This window comes from Carassius auratus, chromosome 40 (genome assembly GCF_003368295.1).
Source record: "Carassius auratus strain Wakin chromosome 40, ASM336829v1, whole genome shotgun sequence".
Taxonomy (NCBI): Eukaryota; Metazoa; Chordata; class Actinopteri; order Cypriniformes; family Cyprinidae; genus Carassius; species Carassius auratus.
The window spans coordinates 9,279,012-9,301,093 of NC_039282.1; the positions used below are offsets into that span (position 1 = coordinate 9,279,012).

The 22,082-nt window shown below is 36.4% G+C and overlaps 1 protein-coding gene across 1 annotated transcript; it reads right to left on the reverse strand.

Annotated features, from left to right (window-relative positions):
- Positions 1-405: 405 nt before the first annotated feature.
- Positions 406-4,252, reverse strand: LOC113058998 (protein moonraker-like). Its single transcript, XM_026227236.1, has 2 exons — positions 4,064-4,252; positions 406-611 (listed from the first exon to the last, which is right to left on the reverse strand). Exons 1-2 carry the CDS (start codon positions 4,165-4,167, stop codon positions 473-475), a joined length of 243 nt encoding a protein of 80 aa, XP_026083021.1. The 5' UTR covers positions 4,168-4,252; the 3' UTR covers positions 406-472.
- Between the last annotated feature and the right edge of the window lie 17,830 nt (positions 4,253-22,082).

Here is a 22,082-nt window from a genome sequence, read left to right on the forward strand (position 1 = left end):
ATTCCCTAATTCTTATTCGAGATGAAGCGAGCGTGGTGATCCTCTAGTGTGAGGTATTTATAGAAAACAGCACAAATCTTATCATTTGCAATGCATTAATAATTTAGAGGTTCTTTTAAGGCTTTTGTCTCTGCTGAATAGCAACCACAGAACTCAACTAATGCATTGACTAATGCACAAAGAAGGTTGAATGGATTATGGCACACTGATGTGACATTTGTTAGCCGTGTGCTAAAAAGCATCTGTTAGCATTTAAAAGTCAGACCGCCCACTGAGGTTACATTACAACAGAAATGCCCATCTTGAGTATAAACCGAGCTCTAACTAGCAGGTTCGATTCAATGATTGTAAAGTCCAATATTTAAACGTAATTCATGGTAAAACGTACAAAACTATGAATCTGGATATGAGCAAGTTCAGTTCCAAAAACATATCAAAATATCATTGCTTCTAAGTTGTTTATAAGAAGTCTCTATGATATTGGTGTGGTGGGAGACTGGACGAACTGGAGGAACTCTGGAGTGAAAACAGCTTCCGCATACTCTTCGCAAACATCCTGGAACTCTGCCGCCACATCAGCCAGAGCCTCAGCCATTGGCTCATCAGCCAGACTGCAGGAAACAAGGGGAAAAGAGAGTTACAGTTACACGGCACTTACTGATCATTTTACATTAAAGGGATAGTTGACCCAAAAATATGGAACTATTCCTTAGTCATTATAAATGACTCATTCAGAGAGAGAAAAGAAAATGTTGAGTATATTTTTGTGTTAGTATTGTTAATGTTAACTAAAACAAACTATTAAAAATATCTGTTTTTTTTATTTATATAGAAATAAAGCTTAAATCACATTAAATAAACTTAAAGGGATATTCCACCCCAAAATGACAATTTTGTCATTAATCACCATGTTGTTCCTAACCCGTAAAAGCTTTGTTCGTCTTCGGAACACAATTCAAGATATTTTGAATGAAAACCGGGAGGCTTGTGACTGTCCCATTGACTGCCAATTAAATAACACTGTCAAGGTCCAAAAAAGTATGAAAAGCATCATCAGAACAGTCAATCTGCCATCACTGGTTTAGCCGTAACGTTATGAAGTGACGAGAATACTTTTTGAATTTGTGTCGCAGCTGAAAAGCGTACGCAGTTTGTGTTCAGCAGGTTTTTTCCAAAATGGCGCTACAGTGATGTGGGGAGAAACAGAGGAGACCACTTGTTGAATAAAGTCTTTATTTTTTTTTCTTCTTATACAAAAACTATTCTCATCGCTTCATAACGTTAATGTTGAACCACTGATGGCAGATGTACTATTCTGACGACATCTTTCATACTTTTCTGGACCTTAACAGTGTATTTTACTTGGTAGTCAATGGGACAGTCACAAGCCTCCCGGTTTTCATTCAAAATATCTTAAATTGTGTTCCCAGATGAATGAAGCTTTTACGGGTTTGTAACAAAATGGAGGTTAGTGATCAATGACAAAATTTTCAGTTTGAGGTGGATTATCCCTAGGAGAATTCAAAATATTGCCTTGGGAACTAATGGAAATAAATGTTTTTTTAGTTTTAGTTTATTATTTCAGTTTTAGTAATTGAACTTATTTAAGAAAGAATGAAAAATCACCGTTTTTTTTCTTTTACATTTATATTCTAATGCATGTTACAGATTTTATTGTGAACAATTCATCTGAGAATACTGAATATGTTTCATTATTTTTCTTTTTTTATCTTCTGATAAAAAATGTCACTGGACATCAGGTATAAAGTGACATATGGAAGAAAAGATCTATTGCTACTTCTGTTTCATCACAGCTTTAAAGCTATATAGAAATATACAAAAAAAAATAATAATAAAAGCACATAACAAAATTACATCAACTAAAATAATGATTCAAGATTTTAATAAATACTATAATGGTATATAAAGACAAAAATAACACAGTTTGTGTTCTTTCTATCTCTTTAGGGGAGTGATGAGATCATCTAAATCTTTTCTTTTAGGCTTTTAAACCTACCCAGAGAGCCCGGTCAGTCTGTGCTCACTCAAGGCCTTCACTGCCTTGAAGGCTCTTATTACCCACAATGCAATGTAGACTGACAAGTGCCCGCACACAATCCCAGCAGCAACACTAATTGCCGTGACATTTCCCATCTTCTCTATTTATCTAGAATAATAACCATTCAGAGTCTCTGCGGTGCTACACTGACCTCCAAAAATAATAATAAAATTTAAAAAAATCCTCAACTTCTTTTTATATCCATGCAATAACTTTTTTCAAGCTGTTGCACACAGAAAAACATTTTCACTTTTGATTCCTCGCTTTCTCCTTTCCATAAATGATTTTCTGCAACAATTCTTCTCACCACCCACACAGCCCATGCCACGAGGATCAAGTCTGACAGATGAGACGTAAGCACTAGGATCATATTAGAATAGTTTTTGTGTTTGTCTTCCCACCATTGTTAAAAGTGTTCTCTCTGTGGACTAGTAGGACTTGATAAATATCCACCGCATTGCGCCAACTTAAAAATTCTGTTAAGTATGCTAATGGCAGGGTGGGCGTGCAGGAGCACTAGCGGAACAACAAAGACACTCATATGCACGGGAGCACGCTCTACATTAGCATCCACCAAAAAACAGATCTAATATTTACATTTAAAATGACATCGTGTGCGAGGCTCATTATAGCCATGAGGCTGTAAACAATCTCAACTCCTTCTAGCTGTGTCACTGGGTGAAATGCACTGGGGCTTTTGACTAATCTGCTGTTGCTCTGGGTGCAAATAGAAGAGCTGAGCTTTTAGCGTTTATAAATCCAGATTATGTGTCCTGAGCATAAACAAAATAATGAAATATGTGAGGAAATTGTAGATATCAGTCATGAATAAAAGCCAATTTATGTTAGATGTGCCTTTATGTCTATGTGCCGCATGTGCACTGCAGCTTCAGTACAAACATAGTTCAGTTTAATGTAGTTACTTCTTTAACATCAAGATCTAAATGGGTAAATCTGGTGATGAAATAAACAAAAAGTTATGAAAATTCTTTTTCCAATCCAAGTCTCTGCCAGAGGTGTCATTTATGCAAAATTATTTTACAATATGTCTTGGACATTTTCGCAATACCTTTAAAGTAAAATGTCCGATGAGTGGTGCTTATGCACTTTATCAAAAAAAAAATGCTCTACTAGGTGCGCTACTGAGCAAGTTTACTACATCAAAAAACTATAACACTGGTTGTGTGTTGCAAATTTAAAAATGTATTCGTTTAACAATCATGCACTATGGTAAAAGCATTTTGAGATCATAATATAGTATTGTGCTAGTTAACACACAAAAAGTCTTTAATAACCTGCCCTTGTAAAAATAATTTGTGTGAAAAGGAATAAAGTTGTTATTGCTTCACTCCCACTAGTGTTCACTTCAGATGGAAACTGCAGTGAACTATTTGTATAGGTAGTTTTTTATTATTAGCCTGGGTTGTTATTTTCTGCTGCAGAATCCCCCTTCCTTGATTCCTAATTAAAAAAAATGTTATCTTAATGTTTTATTAAAGCTAATCTAGAGAGCTATTCTCATCCAGCTAACATTATGCTATGCTATGCTAGTAAGTTAGTCTGTTAAGCTTTGCTAACAGATAACTAACTGAAAACAAATAAGAAAAGGAAATATTTGATTAAACCATTTTAGCTTTGGAAATATAAATGCTTATACGTGATATCACTTAAGAGATAAGCAAGACTACAAAACTGAAAGTTTCTTTTGAAGGCTAAATAAATCAAAGGAGAATGTGTAATTTAACCATATAAGCTTCTGAAATATATTGGTTAATCTAGGCTAAGCTGTTAGCTTGCTAACTGAACACACAAAGAAAGAGAAATGTTTAATTTGCATAATTTCAACTTCTGTAGCAATGTCAAAGACTTTACTTAACATATTATCATGATTAAAAATAAATGTATGGTAATGTGATTTTCTATTATTTGTTATCTAATAAATTCAGCCCAAAGTTCAGTGTTGATTGAGATGTTTTATTTATAATGTATTTATTAGATTCAAACCTGTCTGCTATTTCCCAAGGATTGAAGCTCCCCAGAGCCCCGTGCGAGACCAGGAGCAGGAAGGCATCATGGTCGTCCCTGTATTTCTGGATACTCCTCTGCATGCTGGGCAACACAGTCAGATAAACCCCAGGTGTGCTTTCTCTTCCAGCTGGGACTGGATGACTGGGGTCATTTCAAGTTAAAGAGTCCTCATCTAGTATTGGTGTTTCTGAAACAGCCCTGTAAACTGAAAAATAAAAAAAGTAATTTTCATGGTTTTTGCACTCTCTTTCATAAAGGTTACATTTTCAAATTTGTTCCTCTAAGGTAACATCAATTATTTGCAGGTGTTCTTGTGCTTGTCTTTCTTGTGTGTTTTTTTTTTTTTTTTTGGGGGGGGGGGGGCATAGTTTGTACTATTTAGTCCATAATGTAACAAGCCAATTGGAGTAGTCTTCATAATATACAAATAGAGAGAATCTATATCTCATGGCTAAAGCACAAATACTCTTCAAATGTATATATATATATATATATATATATATATATATATATATATATATAGCAACAGAAATAAAGAACTCCTCACACTGACATTCTAGGTAGACTTTAATACACAATATTAGACGCAAGCCCAGTCTAGAACTTAAGGCCGCCAACAATGTACAAGGGCCATTTATTCTCTAATGGAACATTATAGGGGGCCGGCACTGCTATTGTGAAATCATTCCCCTTTACCGTTCCCTCAAGGCGCCCTCTTTGTGCGACTAATAGAATACCGCTCCAGCTAACAGCTACCTCAAGCGTTTTGGGCATGTTGTGACACTCTGGAGAACTATGGATTTGACCAAAGCTAGGAGAATAATGTCAAACGTTGAGCGGTTACACAGTGCGGAAAAAAATGGCATGGACAGGTGAAAGGACGGTCAAGAGAAGCACTCAATTAAGGGATTCAAATTAGAAGGCATCACCAGTGTTAATTCAGCTCTGTCATTAGCAAGAAAGGTCATATAAGTTACTGAGAAATAAGTGGACAAGCATTTCAGTAATATGTTACAATGAACAAACATATGCAGAGGTAAACAGGTAAATGTTCTCCATGCATCTTGTCAAAACAAGCTTGGCGAGACCAAAAATAATGACCAAATTTCTTCCCTTCTTTCAGCAAAAGCTCCAGTAGTCACAAGCAGAAAAAAAAAAACACTCCACATAAAATTTATATGAGCAGACACAAAGCTGGTCTGACTTGTGCACACGCTCCAGTGTCTGACAGACAGCATGAGGCAAGGGAGATGCGGAGTGAGATGATAAGAACTTGTTCTTGGGGAAGCTTTATCAACAAATAAGATATCCAGTACCAACAGGTTACAAGTTAACACCTATGAAACAAGAGCTAAAGTGAATTCCTCAGGTATCCAGTGTGCAATAGCATTCCTAAAGGACAAGTAGCAGGTTAACAGGAGGGTTAAAAAAAAAACAAAAAAAAAAAGATATTTCATGAAAATTGCCTTGCTTTAAATCAGTTTGACAAAATTAAATCACTGGATAAAAAATTACTGAATACAGATAATACAGACCTAAAATTGAGTTTCAAGATGTATATTCTTTGAAAAAATGCCTTGAATGACTGCAATACTGACAAAAAAAAACTGTTCTTTGTAAAACATTAGACTTTGGTTGGGCTTGCAGAAGGATTTATGCAAATTAGAATGATCTGACTATTAATGATTTAATAGTTAATTGTTATAAAGAATTACACTACCCTTCAAATATGCATTGCATCTGACCCTTCAAATATACATTGCATCTGAAATCAAATACTTCTATATTATAAAGTATGCAAAAAACAGTATGCACAAAAAAGCAAGAAAAAGTAAAGTAGTTACTTTTTGTATTTTTGTAATAAATGTTAAATACTTCATAAATAAATACATTAAAAAACATAGTGAATATTTTTTCATACATTAACATTGCATGTGTCATTGCCATTCTGCGCTTTAAATAGCTGAAAAAGCTTGCAACCAGTGTAGCCCTGTTCCTTAAGCAAATGTCTCAGCAGTTCCTTTAATGAGAAATTCATCAGACTTGTTTATTGAAGGTCTCGTAAGGAACACAGAATGGGCCAGAAAAGCAGCAGACCACAGGATATCCAGACATCATTTGACCTGAACAGATCAGGAGTGATATATTGGAGAAAGCCAGCTGTAATAAGGTTGTACAAACAGAAATGAGACGTGTAAAAGTCAGTGAATGAGATTCTGAGCCACCAGTGCTCTATCAATATTCAGAAGCCAGAGATCAAAACCAATAAAACTACAGGGCTGCAATTTGCACCTTTAATCTAGTGAGAAGCAATCACCAGCAGCAAGGTTACAGCTGAGGAGCCAGATAGCTGGATGAAGGTTAGATGGAGAGAAAGAAAAGGAAATGGTGGTATGAAACAAAAGGTTAGAGAGTGGAGAATGGGGATCAAACCAAAAGCCACAGCCTCACCATTGGCTCCGCATTGATCTCTTTGAGCTTTGAATGAGCAGTGGTGGATCACACACTCTCTCAGATGTGTTGAGACTCCAACACCAATAACCTCTATTTGCGGGCAAATGACATTATAAGATATGGCCACTTATCAGCTATCACTCCTCTATGATTCTGTTCCTTATCACACTTTAGAAAACTTCATCCAGTGAGTTTATGCTGCACAGTGTGGAAGATTCAACAGTACACTGCAAAGTTAACAAAATGATTTAAAACAATACAAATGTACTTGAGAAGCAGAAAATGTATTTTGTTTTCAGAAAATAAATACTGGATTGCATTTGTTCCACATGCCATTCAAAATTTGTAAAAACTCAAAATTCTGGTTTTAAGCACAAACCACACTAACTAAGAGCTATACCTAAAAATGAGTTTCAAGATGTGTATTTTATGAAAACAAGTCTTATGTTATGCAATATAGACTATTCTTTCCAAAACATTATAGAGCTTTGTTGAACTTGCAGAAGGATGCTTTCAAATGACAATTATTTGATTATTAATTTTCATATTTAATTGTTTTAAAGAATTGCACTGCTTTTCCAAAGCTGTAGTCTGGAAAATTGTGAAATATTTTTGAAAGATGTCTCTTATGCTCTCCAAGTCTACCTTTTTTGACTAGAAATACAGTGAAACTGTAATACTGTGAAATATTGTAAATATTATTCAAAGTATATTAATATTATATTATAAAACTTAAAATAACAATTTTAAAAAGTAATGTATTCCTGTAAAGCTGGATTTTCATCAGCCTTTACCCCAAGCTTCAGTGTCACATGATCCTCCAGGAATCATTCTAATGAGCTGTTTCAGTGCTCAATAAATATTTCTTATTGTTATCAAAGATGGAAACAGATGTGCTGCTTGATATTTTTGTGGAAACCATGATCCGTGGCTTTTCAGGGTTTATATAAAAAATGGATTTGTTTAATTGAAAGCTCCAAAGAAAAGCATCTATTTGAAATTGAAATATTTTGCAACATTATAAATGTTTTTGCTCTGTCACAATTTAATGTGGCATTGCTTGAATAAGTACTTCAAATTTAAAAATGTTATTGCCTTTGCAATATTTTTTAGTAACTTGCTATGTCTCTGAAATAACATCCCTTTTAGACTAGGTATCTACAACAACCTTTAATCCTTGTACTTTCTGCCCACTTTAAAATGGATAAGATGAATAAAATCAAATCCAGTGCAACACTGACTGAATGCCATTTTATTCTGAATTGAAATATAACCTTAGTTATGCATAAAGAAGACAAAAATGGTGCACAATTATCTTTTACATCAAAATCCTTCCACTCTGTCTGTGTATTGTCTGAAATATTGATGTTCAAGGAGCATACTGAAATGGACTAGAATGGAAGAGGAGTGTCTGGTGATTTCAGCGCTCAGATTGGGCTGTTTGATGCTTTCACAGCAGCATCAAATGACACTTGACTTTACAACCCACTAATAGAAAAATCTAAACAAATCACAGAGGGAGAAAAAACGAGAAGCAAACACATGTATTCAGTTTGTGATTGATTATGCACCAGCAGAGCCTTTTAGCTTCTCCCTCTGGCCCCCTAACATCTAACAGCCAAAATGGTTCTCTGAATATTAAAAAAATGACAGCTCTCTATTGTGCTACAGTAAGGACGCACACAATCTAGCAGTAACAAATTGACCGTACAAATCCCCAATCAGTTTGTGTGTGGCATTTACAAACTCTGCTGTGTTTCCGTGTCAAACAGTGTGTTGTCTACACAGCTAATCAATAAATAATAAGCTCTGCATGATAATCAACATCAGGGCCCAATATCTGCTTCTCAAATGACCTCCCATGAGCATGCACTACATCCACACAAAGACCCGACCCCATAACTTGCTCCCTCTAGTGGCACGTTTAAAACTCAAATAAAGTGTTAATGGTTTCTCATCATAAATCATCTGTTCGGCCTTGGCCTTTAGTGGCTATACTAAAAGCCGAGTAATTACCATAATGCTTTGCATAATTCAATTTCCATGAGTTTTATCTTTTCCGGCCACATCCGTCCAATAATTGTCCATTCTGATGTAAATAAGCTGCAGAAACGGATGTAAAACGCTCACTGAGAGTTTGATTGAACCGTTAGGTTGATTCTAATATATCAAACTGTAACATTAGGATAGAATTAACGAATGAGGCCGGATGAATAAATGGCATTAAGAGAGAGCTGATGAGCAGATTGACTGTAACTTTCTGATCATGAGTGGAATGTCCATTTATGTGGCTTTTAAACGAGCAGCATGTTGCCAAGTCGTCATTACACTCTGCAAGCAGGATGACCGCAGAACGCTTCTTATGGAAGGATTAGTCAAAAATAACTTGCAAAAGCTTTCAGTGACAGCCTGAAATCTTCTGAGTCAGAGTAATAAAATATCGCATTAGTTGGCCGGCTGGCAGCTTTTCATTAGCAGACAAGGAACTTGAAGTGATGTCAAGATCTTGTCCTGCAAAATATGGTGATAGAACTGAGTGTAATATAAAGTTGTTTTGGATATAAGCAACTGCTAAAAGACTACTCACTTACTACAGTACTGTGAAAAAAGTTAGTGCACCCCATTAATGAAAAAAGACGTGCCATCCTTAGAATTTGTGCTCTGCATTTAACCCATAAGTGCAAACACACGGTAGTGAGTAGTGAACACACACAGACCTGGAGCAGTGGGCCCAGGGAGCAGCTGGGTGTTTTGGTGCCTTGTTCAAGGGAACCGTAGTCGTTCTACACACAACCTTCTGGTTACAAGTCTCTAACCATTTATTAAAAAAGAAAACAATCATTTTAACAAAAATATGCAGCCTTGGTGCAAGAGGCTTCTTTCAAAAATAATCTTCTACTGTGATTTTTTTTTTTTTTCTTGGAAAACTGCCAGTATAACTGCCAGAGCCTTGATCCCTTCATCCCTGTCAGTCCCTGCAACTTACTGGATTTCTCCAGAGGGATCTTAATCGTAGTCACAGTCATTGCTCGTGTTTCAACTCAGACATAGACACAGTAAGAGAGACTAAAGAATAGTCTCCTGGTGCAGTGACATTTTACAGCCAATGTTTTCTGTCAGTATTAGGTGACTGGCTGAGGATAAATAAATCCAAACAATGGTTCAGATCAGGGGCGGTGGAGAGGAAACATGGCCCATATAGCCTCAGTTCTCAGCAGCCTGTGACATCCATGCTAACCCAAATGCTCATGGTGAGTGCACTGGAATACAGGGATAATAAACAAATCTCTGAGTGAGATGGCTAACCAGTCCTTGTGGTTACTGTCAAGCATGTAAGGTATAGTAACACAAACATTACTATAAAAGGATAACAGTGTCTCTATCAGTCCCCAGCAACAAAATACAGACATTACATTAGCATTTATCCACACACACACACACACACACACACACGCACACACACACACACACACACACACACACACACACACACACACACACATATATATATATATATATATATATATATGAAGAGTTCAGATGCAAAAACCTCTAAATGCCATCTGAAATTTGCATCTAAAATTAGGATTTTTTTTCAGGCTCCTATATTTATGTTCAGTTATTTCACTTTAATAGCCTGGAAAAGGACCTGCACATTGCCATTGAAGTAAAATGACTCAACCTAAGCATAGGAGCTTGATAAAAATCCTAATTTTAGATGAAAATTTCAGATGGCATTTAGAGGTTTTTGCATCTGAACTCTCTATATATATATATATATATATATATATATATATATAAACTGTTAGTCCATTAGCACTTAACCTGTTACTGTCACACATCATTATACTAGTTTCTACCTTTGAAACGTTGTATTGCAGCACTTATAATGATTTGCTTGTGTTGTCGCTTTGATAAAAAGCATTTGCTACATGAATAAATGCAAATGTAAATTATTGAAAGGTATGTTGATCATTTTAGTCAGTATGTAGCAGACAGAATGCACCCTTGAAAGGCTTGTAGATCCTGAGATTAGACATGAGATGGTGCTTTGAAGTTTGTGTTGACATTGTGCTCCTATGTTGAGAGAGAAAGAAGGTCGAGGCTGACTGTTTACACCGCGTTCAGAGCCTCGCTGCGAGCTGAAGCTGAAAAGGAGAAAGGATTTTAATCTTCTAATGTATCTATTGAACCTGTTCCACTCACTTTCCCCTTTATGCCCCTCTTGCTTTAGACAACTCTCATGCACTCAATACTGTCCGATTTTATTTTACATTTTCCTCATTAATTTACTTAGCCACAGCTGCTGCCAAAGCTTTGAGCAGAAAGAAACTAGTATCTCTCTCTCTCTCTCTCTGTACTGGCAGAACTATAGAAGGGGGAGGTGGAGAGAGAGACTGGCTTTTACCAACAGATATTTTGGAATTTGATTTCAATGTGGCTGTTATTGAATATTCCATAAACAGACAGATATTGCAGTGCAAAAACACTCTGGTCAGTATGAAGTTTCCCTGCAATTCAAGTGAAGACTGATTCAACTGTGACTGATCTAAATGTGCCTGATATATATCCAGTCAGTAGACTCTTAAATCAGCCGATAGTCATTCACCCAGTCTCCACTGCAACACACAAGACGTTTTATTTTAGTTTAATTGCTGCCATCTGGTGGAAATCACGGTCATGTCAGCCTTACAAAATGCAGAGCACATACTCGTCTGACTCTCCAGGGACAAAGTTGGGGAGACGCTGAGACCGACCTTCTGATGCTCCCGAAAGGACAACAGATAACTGATTTTGTCAGTCTTCCTGTGTACTATCAATTGGGGAATTTAAATGGTCTATCTGGGCCCTGTGACTCACCTGTGCCTTTGTCCCAGATAAGAGGGTCAGAGTATGAGATCATAGCAAAGCGTTGACGCACTTCTTCCTGGTCTCTCTGGGTAACTATATAGAGCTTTATGAGTCATGTGATTTCATAGTTAGTTTCATTTTCTTAAATGTAATGACATTTTAATAGTATTTATACATATTCATTTTTAAATGTTTTTTTTTCTACAGAAGAAAATGTTGCAAAGAAACAAAATAAAATAATAAATAATTATAATGATTATTAATTTTTTAATTAATAAAATTTAATTTTATCATTACTGAATAATAACTTTTACTTTTAACTTTTACTAACCTTTTAATAATAATAATATTAAATACAAATAAAAAGAAAATATATCAAATATATCAATTCAATCCATTATATTAGAAAAAACTCACAAGTCTTATAGTCCCAGTCACAAACTGTCCTCCATCTCCTCCAACCTCATCCACATGCTCTCTATTGTGGGTCCCTGCAGCTCCCTTTCAGCATTATTCTCTCCCCCGCTGCCTCTCAGTTACCCAGAGAGCTCGAGCAGCGTCCTCCTGAAGATCTTCTAAAAGAGCTTGGCTCAGTTTGTCCACACTGGCCTCTGGCTGTCGGCAATTACAAAACAGCACAGAATAGTACCTTGTTACAATTTTTATTAGGAGCTGTGCACTTTGGAGGTTAAAATGTACAAATGAATCCTTCTCACATTTTTGTTTTGTGTGAATGTTTGTAATTTGAACATTCAGTAAATATTAAATTTACAAATGTTCTAGGTGCTCTTTCCCAGACTCTCTTTTAATAATTCTTGGAGATTTTAACAATGCAAATCTTTCATGTGAGCTCCGAAAATACAGTACATACAGCACACACACACACACACACACACACACCAGAGACAGTAAAGTCTGATATATATCACTCTGACCACTGTCTGGTTCATCTAATATCATCCTACAGGCAGAAACTGAAATCAGCTAAACCTGTATTAAGGCCCGTTAAAAGATGGACTAATGAAGCAGAGCAGGCTTTAGCACTTACTGGAGTGTTTTTGAAGCTGCAGTCAACCGATCTGAATGAGCTCACAGATACTGAAACTTCATATATCAGTTTCTGTGTAGATATGTGCATTCCTACCAGGACATCTCTATCATTCGATAATGATAAACCATGTCTTTTGGAAACTCAATCATCTTCACACAGATTTTCAACGGATCACTGGAACTGTGTGTAGTCCCCTCTTGCTTCAAACACTCCACTGCTTACAGACAGGATGTTAAAGAGCAGGCTGTCTGGTGCAGTCACAAAAACCTGGAGCTGAACAACCTGGAGAAACCCCCCTGCTCTCCCTACACTTACCATCATGAGCATAGGTTCCTGGGCACCACCATCTCTCAGGACCTGAAGTGGGCCTCTCACATAGACTCCATTGCTAAAAAGGCCCAGCAGAGGTGGTACTTCCTTTCCCAACTGAGGAAATTCCACCTGCCACAGAAGCTGCTGAAACAGTTCTACTCAGTGTTCATCCATAATTGTCAGGTTTGGTTCAGCTACCAAATCAGACATCAAGAGACTTCAACGGACAGTCAGGACGGCTAATAAGATTATTGGTTCCCCCCTGCATTTCATTTTCAGTTTTTCTTCTATTAGTGTTATATTTAATCTCTGCTGTGCAATCATGTATGTTTGCACTAAGTGTGTACTTTCTTTTGCACTGGAAGCTCCTGTTGCCAAGACAAATTCCTTATATGTGTGTGTGTAAACATACTTGGTTTTCACCTTATCTGCAACCTTCAGCCGCCCTCTGAGTATGTCACTTCCTGTTCAACCACCTGACGTACAAATATGAGACAAAAACAGTAGAAACAGGATTCTCTGTTTACATCCCACCTACACACAGAACAGCTGGTCTCAGTGTGCCCAACGGGAATAACATTAAAATATTAGGGAGAAATGCTCCATACGGTACCCTCAGTGTTAAAAGGATTTATATCTCCTGCTGATACCCTAACATGTCAGAAATTATTTGGGAAAAACAACATCAGATTAATGTTTAGCTGTGCTTGATCCAACAAAGGTGGAATTGTCTCTCTAGCGGCCTGCTCAGCTTTTTCCGCTTCATTGTGTGGAAGAGCCCACTGTGGTCCTACCATGGCCACATATTAATACACATCAGTGCAAACACGCACTCAAATAATAGAAAGTTCAATGAACCTTCAAAGCAACCAATGAGGTTTAGTAATAAAATGTTCATAAGAAATGCATTGTATTAGCTCATTTTAATTTAGTTAACTTAATTAAACAATACACAGTTCATTGAACCACTGGTTAACTACAACAATGACGGAGCTGCTGTCGCACCGGAGATTGTTAATACAGTCAGCCTCCTCTTTACTCAGACGATTCAGTTCTCTTAGTCTGTCTGCAGTCACTCTGTCCAGCCAGGCTTGTCTATAGCACATAAACATAAACACCACTGAACATCTGCTGCTGTCTCATAACCAACAGCTAAAAAATATCACCTACATCAGCGAACATGAGCATTTAATGACACAACTGAGGATCATAGTGATGATCGTTTAGTTACAAAGAGAGCCCAGTGATAATGAAATATCTTAAATAACTGAAAAAGAGTGTTCATTATATACCTAAGGGCTTCATTCTGTGCTTGATTCCTGTCATGTGATGAAGGGCTGAGCTGTGTGCTGCCATTGGGTTTGGTCTGTGGCTTCTGCTTTTCAGAGAACAGACATCTGGGATCTGGCCAGCTGGACTCCAAACTATACATATGTATATTACCTGGCTGAGCACCGTCTTTTAATTCCTTCTTTGGACCTGACATCTTTGGGTGCACCACATGAGGACTGTAATCTATGTTGCTTCTTTCAGGGCTGTTATTCTGGGATCTCTCTGCTGGCTCAAGTGACAAACGGATGATGGATTCCTGGCGTTTCCTGTGCAGATCTCTCCTGGCGAGTCTGACGGCAGCCTGCAGGCACTCTTCTGAGAGGACTGAGAGATGTACAGAGCTGCTGCAGCTCTCCAGACCACCGACATGACAACCAAACACTTTTCGTGACGTCCGTCTGTTATAATTGCACTTGGGTGTGTTGTCACCTCTTATAGGACTGAGTTCCCGCCGTCTGAGGAGACACAAAAAGGTTAAATTTAATAAATAAATTCATAATTTCTAAAATAAAATATATTGCAGTGTATAGTGAATTTATTCGTGTTGTACCTAAGAAAAACATTAATCCCCCAAACATACACATAACCTTCACTCAATTCTTAGATTCAGCACTAAAAAACGGGTTATTTTGTAAATAAAACTAAATCCACAGTGCTTTAAACTAAAGCTGGGGGTCCATGAAATGATATTTTCTTTACAAATATTATTAATATACATATATAAGCCTAACACACACACAAACACACACACATACACACTTACAGTATGTATATTTACATACATATACATATATATATATATATATATATATATATATATATATATATATATATATATATATATATATATATATATATATATATATATACACTCTGCTTAATGACAATAAAGTTCGAATCTAGAAAGTTCGAAACAATAAAGAATTGAATCTAATACACACACACACACACACACACACACACTAGTTCGTTAGAAATTAGGCTTGAAAAGAAATTATGTAAATGAAAAAGAAACTATTACAAAACCATCAAATATTTTTACATAACATTTCTATAAAATATATGTTTCATATATATTTTTTAAATCCTTAAAAAACAGCTACACACACACACACACCCATTACGAAGGACATTTCGAGGGCATTTATTTGTACACGCTTCTACACAGCTCAGCTGCTCTCTGCCCTCGTTTACTCTTCGATACCTTCATGTCAGATACCCTCTCCCCATGGTAACACGCAATCCATGGCCAACCTCACTCAAGCGGTGAACTTCTGCCACAGACAGACAGCTCACCTGAATAGAAGAGAATCAGAGCACATGAAATATGGGGCATGAACAGAACAAACAAGGTGGTCTCAACTGCAGGCCAAAATTCAATATCGAGCTGTTTATGGAGAGAGTAAATCAGGGCAGGGACGGCCGATAGAAAGAGGAGATTGCCTGAAGGCCTGTGTACCGAATCAATTCAGTAGTTATTAAACACACAGACAATTTAAAAGCTTAGAAAGACACTAGCTAGCATGGCACACAGACGACATGAATATATTTGATTATATTAAAAAGCATTCAAGTGACCACTCTGAACTGTGGTCTGGAGCAGGGATTTTTCTGCAAGCAATGAGAGAAGGGAAGTTCCAGCTTGCTATTTCATCCTTGTGCCCCTTGGGAGATGGTGTGGTAAATGCGTGTGTGGAGACTGAAGGTGTGACCGGCCGTACTCTGTTAACGTGTGCACTTGTTTCATGCAGCTGCTCCTCGGGCGCAAGGCGGATGCAGAGCGACGGGACGAGGCAGGCCGAGTCAGCACGGACACCTGGATGCTGTACAACTTTTGCTACTCAGATGTGCTCAAACAGACACCCCTGACAAAGAGAGCAAACATCTGTTTGACTTTGCCAATCTGGAGCACCACGGTGAGAGTTCAAATGACAGAAGATAAAAGACAAACATGGAAAAATGTCAAACTATCAAGCTCAGTGGAAAAATCATCAAGCTGGCAACCAGGAAACAGACCTAAAATTGGTTGTGGTTCTTTTCCCAGAGGCCCCAGGCGTATGCTGGGTAAACAAAGTGAGAGTGATTTGTTTCAGACTGAAGTTGTGATTTGCAGCCCTTATGCACTGGAACACGATGAAGAGAAACGGCTCAAAGGACATGAAAAATATCCCAGCAGTGACTTTCCGCTATCCACCCAGCTGGCAATCCCTGACCAGGTCACTAAAAACTCAGCTTTTGCATCAAAAGCTGGATCTCTCCCTGCCTGGATGGGGAGAGGTCCATCATGCCACTCTGATTCAGCGCTGTGCACTAATAGCAGTTTTTGGAGATGGATAACACCTAAAATTGTTCCTCACTCAGCCTTTGACTCTCAGATTAACCTGCTGGTCCCTGGTGAGGGTGTTGAGGATGCCGAAATGTCTTCTTTAACAGCAGAAGAGATGCGATTCATAGACAAAGGGGTGCGAAACCATTGCTTTCTGGAGAAGGGCAGTGAGAAATTCCTTGGACTTGAAAGAATTGAAAGATGCAATCACAGTATTTTTCTAAATCAAACAATAATTATTTTCCTGTATTTGTACAGTGAAATGAGAATCATGTCCACACCACATCAAATGTTTTTGGGACACAGCGGCGACACATTTACCCAGAGCTGAGAGCTCTGAGACAGATCTGCTGGCACTGGTATCTGAAGACCAACCCCAATTAAAAATCCCCCAAACTGAAATATTAATTAATTATTCAATTCATTCATTCATTCTAAGAAACTTACTAGAATTTTGGTTAATGTTATTTAAAATTGACCTATCTATATACAGTGTGAATGTATTTTAAATATTAAGTAATTTATTTTTTGTTTATTCTTTTTTTATTTATGTGATCATTTTGTTCTGGCAGGCCTATAATAAAAAGCTAAATATTTAAAAGTCTGTCATTCCCAACTTGGGCTAAGTGTTTTTTTTTTTTTTTTTTGTCTTGGCTTGGCTTGTTTAACAAGTCACAATTATCAAATAATTGATGACAAAATACTGATTGTGAATAAAATGTATTTCTATTATTAGTTGTGTTGATTGATAAATGTATTTTTGATAGGTTTGTTTTAAATATCATATATTGATTTCCCATGATGGATGGCTTATTAAATTGCTACATTGTGTTCTTCTAGATGTAAATTAGTTATATTTTATTAAAAAGTCAGAATTTCTTTTTATTTCTAAACTTTATTGTCTTTATTTAAACGGTAAGGTATTATATCGCCCTCTTGTGGATTCAAAAAAACATTAGCTTGGCACAAGTGTTCACATACTGAGTATGAAAATCCCATTTTCACAACATAGATAAAAATCATTCTTTGGTAAACCATAATTAAAGTATAAAAAGTCAAAATTTTGACAAGACTTGAAAATATGAGGTAAAAATTATGAACTTTGTTTGAAAGTTTTGAGTCTTCGTGTAGCTAAAGCATTTTTAATAAAATAATTTTAGTAATGCCAAGTGTTCTCAGAGAATTATAAAAGTTTAGGACATTTAAGAACCCATTCAGCATCAGGAGGTATAGCCAACATTCAAATATCTTTACAGAAGAAGCTGGCAAGGTGGGAATGTTACGCTAAACACAATTACACTTGATAATGGCCTTGTTTAAACTTCCCTGATTTAAAAATAATGCAATGAATTTCCTCTACCTTAGGAAGCATTCAGAATGTCATCTATATCACACAGCAGGCCGCAGGGGAACTACCCTCCTTATCCAGCCCTGGCAAGACTCCAAGCTACTCTCCCTACAGGACAGTGCTGTGGAAACGGGCACAAAGCATGACCACTCTGCTTCCTCTGCATTTGACAACTAATTATTCCAAAAACAAATGAGGACAGCCAACAATTCTGCCACATAGGCCAAGGTGGCATGGATGCAGAAAATGCAGAGTTCCAAACGACTGCTAAAAAACAATTTTGTCAACTCCTTGCAACACACTCTCATTCTCATCCATACAGGTCTGAGTTTTTCTCACAAAATAACATGTGGACTAAGACCATGATGCTAATTGCAGTTTCTGACTTCCTCCTTGAGCTTGCTAATTCACATTTCTGCAAAAATAGAAAAGGTTGGTCTACTGCTATACTATACTGAGCTGCAGGCAGTTTTTTTTTTTTTTTTTTTTTTACCAAAATTTAATTTAATTCAAGTTTATGTACAGTAATGGCTCATTCAAACCAGCAACAACAATTATCGATATGGATATAAAAATCATTCTAAATTTAAAAGAATAACAGGATCCACAGCACATAAAAGCTGATGAACAATAAAAACATCAACAGACCCTCAGAATCAATCTGCATTGGTGTGAATGAATTTGTGTAGACGCTACAGGAAGTGGTTTCAGTTTGGCTGTAGTATCTGCTCAACTTCTCTTATTGTCATTGTACAGCCGAGCTCAACTATCAACACAAATCCCATCATCAAACAGTGATCTTCTCTCATTGCCAGTTGTACGCTTACATGTGCATTTTTTTTATTTATTTTGAGTCTCTTGCTCCCAAACAAATAACTCACCTGTATGCATAATTAGTGTTTGCATATTGAAAGCTCTGTGGTAATAGGGTCCAGGAAGAGGTGATCTTAATTGCCAATCCTTCCATATGTACCATATGCACCAAACATTTTTGGAGTGACATTAAAAAAAAAAAAAAGTTTCAAAAAATGTTTTGCAGTTGATCATGTTCCTGTCTGTTACTATTATATGAACAAGAATGAAAGAGTTGATTCAATCACTGATATGCAAAGTAACAAATATCAATATTTCCAGATTAGAACAGCAGGGAATATCCCTTGTATATTTACAGTCATATTCTGCTTACTGCAGAACATCCAGACATATTTTTCAGACTACAAGATTAATATTAAACAGAAAAGCATGCATGTAAATGTGGCCAGTTTTAGTTGGACAAAGTCTTTATCTATCTTTATCTAACTGGAGAACATTGTAACTTCCCAATACCTCTGCTGCAAGTGTGAACGGAGGGAGAACAAATATGTCCTGACAACTTTCAGTTCAGTTTAATTATTAAACAAGTGAAGAGACACAGTGTCTCCAACAGATTGACTCATCAAGCAAATGCACACAAGACACACTGACAGAGACTTACAGTAAGAAATGTCATTATCAAGAAGACAATAAAACCATATCTGATTTACTGTATGTTCTTATATAGTCACATCCAATCTGCTCTAATTAGGAGAAACAGAATAATCAAATCGTCATGATAACCGTCCATTACAGAAAGCTAAGACAGACATATCTAAGACTCAATGTAATAATTCTAGTCATAAATGATTTGTTACGAGTTATCTAGTGAGTGAACTATAGCCTATGTGATTTCCACATTTAACATTCAACTGCAGGAAGACAAAAGAAGTTACTTTAAGAGAACATGTCACGTAATGCACACTCAAGAACAGACCTCAAAGAACATTTTCCTCATTCAACTTTTACAATAAAAGCGGGTAAAATAATGGTAATTCTGGTGACTTTGGTTTTGAAGTCCAGTCAGCAAAGGTCGCACAAAGCAACAATCTCTTAATGTGGATGAAAGTTAGACAGCTAAATCTAATACAGTGCATTAAATAGAAACATTTACATTAAATATTATATAAGGTTCCTATCCAAATAAATAAATAAAGCTAAACTGAGACTGTAGCCAGAGCCAGAGCTTGTGAAGTGAAAGATCGATGGAGGTCCACAACAGTTTCTAGATGTTATTTCCAAATGGAAACGGGCCCAGATTCCCCAATACATACATTTATATCCCACGATTTATATTCCATCATAAAAAAATAAAATAAAATAAAAAATAAGGGAAACATCACAAATACAGAAATACAATAAAGCAATAAACATCAACTGAACAACATAAAATGTATCATAAAACCCTAATGATAACTGATCTAATAAAATATGCAAATTGTAACTATTTCAAGTAAAAAATATGTCATGCAGAGATTTATTTTTTACATTCTTGAACAGTTTTTCATTATTATAAGGTGCCTAGTTTTACTTGCAATATTTTGCTTTAAAGGAGTAAACACATTGTGTAATATAGATTTTACATTATTATAGTGCTATTTATATAAAAAATTATAGCCATATTTTCTATAATTTATAGTAAAGTAACAGTTAGTATGACTTACTATAACATTTTAACTAACAATTTAATTTATTTGAAATAATATAAACCAAAGGTCAAAATTATTGCTAATTTGAACTAATACAACAAAACCCGTTTGTTGTTAAATTGTGCATCAAATACTTGCTTGTAAAACAATAATAAATCCCGTAGCCTGTTATTATTGCAATTTAACATAAGGTGCAATAGGACAAAAAATCACAATATAACACTCATTAAATAAAATGATCAGTCGCCCATTTTAAATAAGCAAAGTCAGAGCAGAAGAAGGACATTCGCACTGATAAATGTGCTGTGCTGTGCTGGGACAGTTTGCATAGTGCATTAGAAACAGCTGGAACAGCTTCTTTCAGTTCCACGTGATTGAATCCAGAAGCAGTCTCTGTCCTTGTGAACTATCCGCGCAGGCACGAGCCGTTTGTCTTCGTGGCGTTGTTGTGACTGTCTGGGGTCCAGAAGAGCACGTAGTAGATGGCTAAGAAGAAAGCTGCGACTGAAACACACAGAAAGTAAGCGATGCCCATCGCCACTTTCACCCAGATCTTCGTGGCTCTGTTGGCGTGTTTCACCCTCTGGTCTCCGGTGTAACTCGGTCTCCTCTCCGCTCCTCCGTTTGTCCTGCCGGTGCTGACGGGTTTGTCTCCTCTCATGTTGAGATGACTGATATATTCCTGTTATTTCCAGCGGTCAGTGTGTTTTTTTTTCGAAGGCTTTGAGACGTCTGCAGCGAATGCCCTGATTCAGGTGACTTGATTCCTGCACTTCTCTGAGAGCTGCGAGAGTTCCTGCACCATCAGAGTGATTCTAACGCCAGATGCACACTAGCTTTAATTGAACAGTGGGCGGAGTCTTCCTCCATTGGTGGGCTTCACCTCGTGTGGAACAAATTCTTCTATATTATGCACTCTTTGCAGAAATTAGGAATTTGAAATACCTGATTTTATTAGTTATTCAGATGAAATGTCATTAGGAAATTCCTATTATTTGGCTATACGACTTTAAATACAGAAATGAGTCAAAGGCAGTACTAGCTTTGTTATATTAGATTTGACCTTTTATTTTATATTGATTACTAAAATATATTTGTGAATTTAATTGCCTTTTGCGTTCATCTTTTTAATTTTCAGTAATGTACTCTTGAAAAATGTGAAAGAGTGCTTCTGTAAAACTTGCTCAACTGTATATCACTTTTATTCTAATATTTTAAAAGACAATGCAAATATACTGTAAATTATTATTTAACAAGTAATCAATTATCTTAAACCAAGAATTTAGAATATATTAATATTTACATTGTATTATACAAGTAAAAAGTATCATCTTTTACATTATGAATTCTCCGTGTGTACACATTTGTATTTTTTTCTAAAAAGTCCAAAATCCGAAATACCAGTAACATTAAAAACAGACTTGTTAAAGAAAGTTTTTTTACCGACCTTCCCAAAATAAATAAAAAATAAAATCTTGAGCCAAAAATGAATCAATAAATAAGGCATAGATGTCATTTATTTGATATGACCGCTTACAGAGTACAGAAACAGTTGCACTGCTTTCTTATTGTTCACAAATCATAATTCAGTAAAACAAGCAACCAAGAAATATCTCCAGTAAGCTTTATAAAAAATGTAATAAAAAGTCAACTGCATGTAGTCTGCATGTACACTTCAGTATCATGCTACATGCACTTCTGAAAAGCCTAGTCAAACCAGACCTCCTAAAAGGAGGCAAACCCAATTACCGTATATATAAATTTTCTATCCAAACAGGAAGACATTTCATCTGCAGGGAGATGCAGCAGGTACGTTACAA

Excerpts from the sequence above, each read along its gene's own strand:
- LOC113058998 (XM_026227236.1), bottom strand. The coding sequence starts at position 4,167 with ATGCAGAGGAGTATCCAGAAATACAGGGACGACCATGATGCCTTCCTG. Across the intron at positions 612-4,063 it reads CCTTGGGAAATAGCAGACAG|TCTGGCTGATGAGCCAATGG; the intron begins GTTTGAATCTAA and ends TGTTTCCTGCAG.